At 52.5% G+C, this 7,463-nt stretch overlaps 2 protein-coding genes across 2 annotated transcripts; one reads left to right on the forward strand and one right to left on the reverse strand.

Annotated features, from left to right (window-relative positions):
- Positions 1–1,156: 1,156 nt before the first annotated feature.
- Positions 1,157–1,309, reverse strand: NCLIV_068080 (conserved hypothetical protein; the record flags this gene model as incomplete). Its single annotated transcript, XM_003886360.1, has 1 exon — positions 1,157–1,309. The coding sequence occupies one exon, from the start codon at positions 1,307–1,309 to the stop codon at positions 1,157–1,159; it is 153 nt and encodes a 50-aa protein (XP_003886409.1).
- Positions 1,310–3,206: 1,897 nt separating this feature from the next.
- Positions 3,207–7,066, forward strand: NCLIV_068090 (putative thrombospondin type 1 domain-containing protein; the record flags this gene model as incomplete). Its single annotated transcript, XM_003886361.1, has 4 exons — positions 3,207–4,819; positions 5,525–5,752; positions 6,208–6,397; positions 6,779–7,066. The coding sequence occupies 4 exons, from the start codon at positions 3,207–3,209 to the stop codon at positions 7,064–7,066; spliced, it is 2,319 nt and encodes a 772-aa protein (XP_003886410.1).
- Positions 7,067–7,463: the final 397 nt, after the last annotated feature.

The raw sequence follows: 7,463 nt of genomic DNA on the forward strand, positions 1-7,463 counted from the left end.
CAACTGAAGACAGTTATATCACAGCCACTCCGGTATTTGCAGGAATAGTAACAGACGTGTGATGGTAGTATACGAGATGGTGTTCACGACCTCACTGACGTGATTTTGAAGTCCGCGTTTTTCTGTACACAGCTGGTGTAGAACACAGTTGAATTCGATACGAAATCTGAGCATTCATGACGCCTTTCTTCTGTGATGGGAGTTCCATGGCAGTTGGGCTGTGAGTACGAATTTTGCCCGTCAATTCGCGGCTCCCGGCGTATTTAGTCTTACACTTTTGTTCTTTTCTGTCAACTGTTCGACGATTTTCTCTGTCCGACGAAAATGCTGTAGAGGTTTTCCCTCGTTTTCCCTATTTCTTCCCGCATTGTCTCGCTGACGCATCTGCTTTGCCAGGTCGTGTGGACACAGAGCATGTACTTTTTTAGCAAGAGGCTCTCGATTCTCGGGTGCTACAAAAGAGTGGAACGACGCCCTTCTTTCCCCGCAGGGGCCTATCGAGTTCCTGTTGCTCGTGGAGATGCTTGCTGTTTTTATCCGGGACTCACGAAACAGCAAACTGTTTCTCTCCCTTTCTAACGATCCGGTGCTTTCGCGACTTTCAGTCCAACAGCACAATGCCAGTGAACGCTTCTCCTGTTCGGCGCGGAGGGAAACGAATCGCATACCTGCCTCAGTGTTCTCATTTGAGGGATAACATCTGAACGTTTCGCACAAGAAAGTTCAATTTAATGTTGAAAGGAACAAACACGACGTTCATCAAACTACACGTTTGCGGTCAATTCTTCGGAGTCCGGAAAAAAATCACTGCCAACAGATACGGCCATGTTCCTGTCGATCGCGTGGAGAGACCGGAGGTTCACTGTTAACTTGCATGAACAGTGTGTGAAAGGATACCCTCGCATTTCGCCCCAACCAACGAGGAGACGAACGGCACCGCGTTTCTCCGGCATCCCCTTAAAACAGTTTAACGCGCCTGTTTTTCCCACTTCCTCCCTCACGCACGCTCGCCTACCTCATTTCCTCTTTCCCCGAGTTCTCCCCTTTTCCTTCCCTCTCTCATCTTACTCATCTCTGCCTTCTGCCCACCTCTGCCTCCCGGTCTCGTGCCTGCCGGTGTCCCGCTCCTGAACCTGAAGCCTCTCGCTTTCTGTTTTCATGAGAGCCGATTGTTCTCGGGCATGTCGGCCAAGTCCGCGCATTTGGCAATCAGCACACAGACGCCGACAAACCCGACAACTCTGAGGACGAGCCTCCACTTGGGAGACAGAGGCTCTTTTGGGGCCTCGCGAAGCATGCCGGGGAACATCATCTTGCGAAAAGAAATATCGCGATTTGAGGATCAGCGTGAATCAAGCAACCACAGAAGCCCAGCCTAGGGGACCAGGAAGAGAACCAACGAAAGAAGGAAAAGCTGCAGAAGGGAGAGTAAATGGAAAGAAACGAAGGAAGCGACACAAGACTGGGGAGACAACCAGTTTTTCGTCTTCTGGGACGACGAATCGGTCAGACGCGGGAGCCTCTCGCGAAGAAATCGGACTTACTGGAAGGGTGGCGCAGAAACCCGTACAGGATTTGTTCCCCCCGAACCAATACGGAGCCCGGCAAGCAGATAAAAGGAGGAAAAAATCCCAGAGACGATTGAAACGCGCAGAAGGCGGGAGAATAAAGCAGAAACTGATTCCCAGAGGCCGCGGAGAACAGACACACCCGGCGATTCCTGCCCTCCGAGATTCGATCCCCAGAAAATAAGTCCACTTCGAGACGATCAGCAGACTCCTTCTCCGTCGGGATTGCCGTTTTTTTTTTCGATTTCCACTCTTTTTCCTGGCTTTTCAACTCTCAAAAAGCGCGAGACTGCGGGGCAAGAGGCAAGAGCGCAGACGTGCGCAGTGTCGTCGAGGCCGGCTGCCGCTCCAGCGCCTTTTCGTATTCGGCTTATATTCGGAGACACCCGAGGAGGGGGCCCCGACGGAGGTTGCGCACACGGCGGCGTATCGATCTGTGGCTTCTCGAGAGGGTCCGTGTCGAAGGCAGCCAGCTATCGAAGCAGAGATGCAGGTCACTTTGCCCGAATCGCAAGTTTCTTCGAGAGACTGCGGAAGCGAGGAGCATGGTCGCATTCCCTCTTCTTTTCGCTGCTTTTTCTCCGGAAAATCCGCCCCGCGGTCTCTCTTCGCACGTCTGCTTCGCTGACTCGGTACCTGCAAGGAAGACCGGCAGATCTGCCCCCTGTCCGTGGAAGCGACGAAATTCCGGAGCAGCTAGCAGCCGCAGCGAAAAAAAAGACGCGAAAAAAGACCGAACGCCGGAGAGAGACTAAACAGGCTCCTTCGAACGATGTATTTCTCGTCTTGGCACATTTCCGGCAGTCGGTCAGCCGGTGGCGGGTCAGCCGGCGGATTCGCGGATCCTGTCTGCTTCTAAGGTCCAAAGACGGCATGCTGAGTTCTCTTTTTCGATGAAAGGAAAGTCCTTGCGCGATCTTCCTTTCATGTAAAAGAGCTCGGTCGGAGATTTTTTTCTCTCCGGTCGTGCCGCTTTCTGGTCTGCACCGCCACGCCTCTCACCACCCGGAGGAAGGAGCACGAGGCTTTCGCGTAAACACACAGGCACTCGTTCTCCTGCATCCAAGCTTTCTTCCTAAGAACAATCAAAGTACGTCTCGGGCTCCTCTCTAAAGTAACTTTTCTTTGGCGCGCGACTGCTCTTCCTGCGCATTCCTCTCTTCGGTCTCAACTGTCTTTCCAACTTCCTCTCCGGTGATGCGCACGGGAGAATCGATTGCAATGTCCGAGACTGTTCTCTCCGTACGTGTGCATAGATCCGCATTCTTTTCGTCTTCGGGCAGAATGGCGGCGAGTCGAAGGAGAGCACGCACCTTCCTTGCGGTCGGTCATGCTTGTCCTTCCTCGCCCGGTGCATGCAGCCTCTCATCAACTGGTAAGGATCGTTCCTCCGGCTCCCCTGACCTTCTTCCTTCCTCCTTATTTACGTCTTCTTTTTCCTCTTCTTCCGACTGCTTGCTCCTTCCTTCGGTCCCGTCTCTTCCTTCTGACCCGTCCCCTTCTCTTTCTGCTGTTTTGCCTTCTTCCGGTGTCTGTACTGCCATGTTCAAGACAGCGCGGGGGACCGGGCGAGAGAGTGAGTGCGTCCTTTCTGTTATTCACTCAAACAGCAGAAAACGTTCCAAAAACCGTCCAGAGATGAGGCTTGCGCAGGCCTTTCGCGGCGGCGAGACAGAGATGGAAGGGGGAGGAGAATCGGGCCCTCGCTGGGTGTCGTCTTGCAGTAGCCCGCGAATGGCGAGTCAGGAGGCGAGGCCTTCCCGGTCGACAGACGCGGTGAACCAGGACAAAGAGGGCAGCAAACGTAGAGCACGGGGCTACGAGAAAGGCACAGCAGGACAAAACGCCGGGCGAGAGGAAACGTCCGAAGGAGGAAAGGGAGAACTCGCTGTTTTCGAGGACAGGAACGTGAACGCAGTCGAGGCCACGAGCTGTGGTCGAGGCGTCCGTGCTTCGTCTCGAGCCCGATCTCTCATTTTGCTCCTTTCCTGTCTCGCCTTTCTTGCCATTCAAGACTTCGTCGCTCCATCTGTCCTGCAACTCGCCTCGGAGAGAAAAGCAGATCTCTTCACCAACCAGATAGCGCTGGCGGCGGCACACGCCACCAGTCCTGTTCGGTCGTCCACCTCGTCCCATTCTTCTTCCGCTTCCTCCTCCCGTTCTTCCTCTTCCTCGCCTCGGTCTGCCTCGCGTGCGCCTCAGTCTTCCGCTTCCGCGTCTTTGCATTCTTCTGAATCATCTTCTCATTCGTCCACTCGTTCCTCTCCCTCGTCTGCGCGTCGTTCCTCTTCCGATCCTCTCCCGTCTCAAAATTCGTCTTCCTCGGCTCCGCACTCTTCTCCATCACCTAACGCTCGGAAGCGAGCTTCGGCGTCGCGATCTTCACGTGCTTCGTCTCGTTCAGCTGTTCCTGGGTCTTCTGAAACCACTTCTGCCGAGGAAGTGAATGGGTTGCGAGGACGGGCGCGCGTGTGGAAGCGCCGGACAGGCGTCGGTTTGTCTTCGCGCCTTCGCGAGTTTCTCGCGGATTCCTCCACAGCCCACGAGACAGAAGCGCAGGCAGACGCCTCTGAAGAGCTCGTCGCCAGGGCGCGTCTCCTGGGCCAGTACGCGAGGAGCCGCAGGCAGCTGCTCGAAGACCTCGAGGGGAAGACTGCTGGCAAAGAAGGGAGAGGCTCGGCACGTATCGACGCAAACGGGAAGATAGCAAAGGCGCGATCAGCCGGGGGCGCGCGACAACTGAACGCGCTGACCTACAGAGAAAAAAAAGCGTTGAAATCTGCGCTTCTCGCGGCACAACTGAGCAGGCTTCACATGCAAAGCATCCAGTCGGAGAGAAGCCGCTACGGGCTCGTCCGCCCGCTTCTCGACGACTCCGACGCCGCGGGTGTATATACAGCCAACGAGTGCGTCGCGGTCCGCTACGCAGACTATCCGAAGGAGTTTCCAGGCTACGACACCGCCACGGCGAGTTGCAAATGTCCCGACGGCTGGCTTCCGTGCGCCAAGGCCGACGCGACTGCGCACATGTCAGCGTGGGAGCCTGTGATTTGGGAAGAGAATGCAGACGAAGGCTGCACGAAGGAACGCGGCGAAGTCATGCTCGAACACATGAACTTTTACTCCTGTCCACAAAAATCCTTCGTCGACTACACCGGACCTGCAGACGCAAAAATCCGAGACCAACAGTGCAAACGCGTCGCCTTCGTCCTCTGCCGGGCGGCCGCGTCCAGCTGCATCACGGGGCCGTGGTAAGAATGCAGAGAGGGGAAAAGAGAACAGCTCCTGGTAGAACGAAGGATTCGGAAGAGAGAGGGAGAGAGGATTTTCAGAAAGGGAGAGGGTTGCGCACTGAGAGACACAACAGCGACTTCCGACGCCGGAAATCCTACAGGAGACAGGAGAAAGCAAGAGAAAGGAAGCACACAGAGGGAACACACAAAGGAGGAAGAGGAAGGGAAGGCTGAAGAACACGTGGCTGGGGATAGGGGTGGATTCCTTGTCGGAGACGTGACGCTGAATTTCGTGGAGAGGCCAACGCGTTCTTTCTACTCTAAATATATATTCCATATAAATACATGTTCTTCACCTCCCATAAGTGTCGAATTTGTTGTATCCTTGGCTAGTACCATGTTAAGTTTCTTACCTGTTACGATGGTACTGATCATACTAGCATCTGAGTAGCAGTTCTCTCGCTGTTAATACGGCTGATGACAATACCGGATCCAAGTTCTATTGTGTTAGCAGAGCATAGTTAACATGATAATAACTATTGTGGAAATAGACCCAATTGAACACCCGTGTATTAGTATAACGTAGACAATCAGGTGTGCTCGTGCGCGGCCAGTAGTGCGCGAGGCCGTCTCGATGCTTCTTTAGGGTTTACGTTTTTTGCCACACTCCGGAGACTAGACACTCTGACGAGAAATGAGTGAACGTCCCCGTTTCCTTTTCAGGTCTGACTGGACCAGCTGCTCGGTTCCTTGCGGAGAAGGGTACCAGTATCGATGGAGAATCCCCATTTCTGGACCGATGACTTCGCCGACGGGAGGGGCGACAACCCAGTCCTCCAGAGCAGCCTGTGCGCCGTACCACATGGAAGAAAGACGCAAATGCAACTTGGGGCCGTGTCCACCCTCTGTAACAAGCACAACGTGCTTCTGGACTACAGTTCAACTCGAAAGGTACGCGGCATAAAGCATCGGCATCTTTGTCATGTCTGGCTCCATCTCCTTCTTCACAGGACTCTCGATCTCCATCCGTATCTGTTTTTATCTGTCATTTCTAATCTCTACACATATCTATCTGTCTACCTATATCTATCTATATCTATCTGTATCTATATATATGTATCTCTCTCTATATCTCTCTATATCAATCTATGGCTACTTATATCTATCTAACTATATATCTGTGTGTGTCGATATCGAGCTATATCCACGCCTATTTATATCTAACTGTATATCTATATGCAACTAACTATCAGTAGGCGTCTACCAATGTAGGTCTATGTTTCCCTCTCAATTCGGTTGGACATTCTCGAGGACACACTCTTTTGTGGAAGTCTTTTCATGCCTCAGTCATTTGTCTTGCATTCGTGCGTGTTCTCGAACGGGTCGTGTGTGTTTTGTTTCTTCAGAACAGAAGGGGCATTCGACGAAGAACGCGGCAGCTGCAAATGCGGCACTGGCGACGAGAAAATCGATCGAGAGGAAGGTGCTATGGTTCCCTGTACACCTGAGGAGGCAATCGCTTCGATGGACAACTGGAAAAGCTTCTTTCGACAGTATTGCTATTCTTCTCTCGGATTGAAGCGAAGAAGCACTCTGGTACGCAACAGAGTATCCCGACTTTTCCCTCTCGCAAACATAAACCCATGCCGATAGAGAGTCCGCGTCTTCATCTCTATACCTGAAATATATATATATATATATATAGAGAGAGAGAGAGAGAGACGCGTTCATGTGCTTCCACGGCCGTACGTCCCATCCTCATATACGTATATATATATATATATATGCGTGTATATATGTACGTATATGCATGGCTGTGCGTATGCACATGTCGATCAAGTAGCATAGAGGTGAATGAGAGAGATATGTTTTTGGGGATCAGCCCGGCTGTGTTGCCGCTTCGTTTTCCGATTGCAGTTTTGCGTTTTCGGTTTGCTCTTGATTCCTCGTTTGTTTGTGTCTTTGCGCTGGCCACAGGCTCTTCGATTCCACTCGTATGGACACGCCGTTAGGCTGGGCATGCGCGATTTGTGGCATTTGGACTGCACGGGTGGTTGGAGTCGCTTCAATGTTTTTGAGGGGAAAATGTTTTGTGGCAAAGGCGCGAAAGTGCTCTGTCGCGCCGCGACGGACCACGCGCAAGTCCCCTTCTCCATCGAGGAAAACGACGCCTCAACAAGCGACGCAGCCGCAGCCGCAAGTAAGTCAAACTCCATGACACTCGCCCCGTCCCGAAGCTGCTCTTGTCCACGCAGATCCATGTGAAACACGACAGGCTCTCTTCTGCTTGTAAGAAATCCTCGTCCTGGACCTTTGTCATGTGTACTTGTGTCACTGTATCTCCATTCTATATGCGAGTCTTGCTATGCCGATCTGTGTGTGAATTCGCATGTTCACGCAGACGCAAATGTGTCTAGACGTGGATGGGTGGATGCGCGCGTTGTACGCATGCGTTTGCGTATATGTTTGGTGCATGCAAAAATCTGCATCTAAACTGACCAAGATAGAGCGACAGGAGATGTCCTCCATGAGTGCAACCGCACCGCCTTCACTCCCTCAGAAATCCTTTCTTCTAATTATGTATATCTTCATTCATATACACATACTCGTATATATATATATATTTGGGGCCAGTTTCTGGGGGAACCCGCCGACACAGATG

Source organism: Neospora caninum, chromosome XII, assembly GCF_000208865.1.
Source record: "Neospora caninum Liverpool complete genome, chromosome XII".
NCBI classification, from domain to species: Eukaryota; Apicomplexa; class Conoidasida; order Eucoccidiorida; family Sarcocystidae; genus Neospora; species Neospora caninum.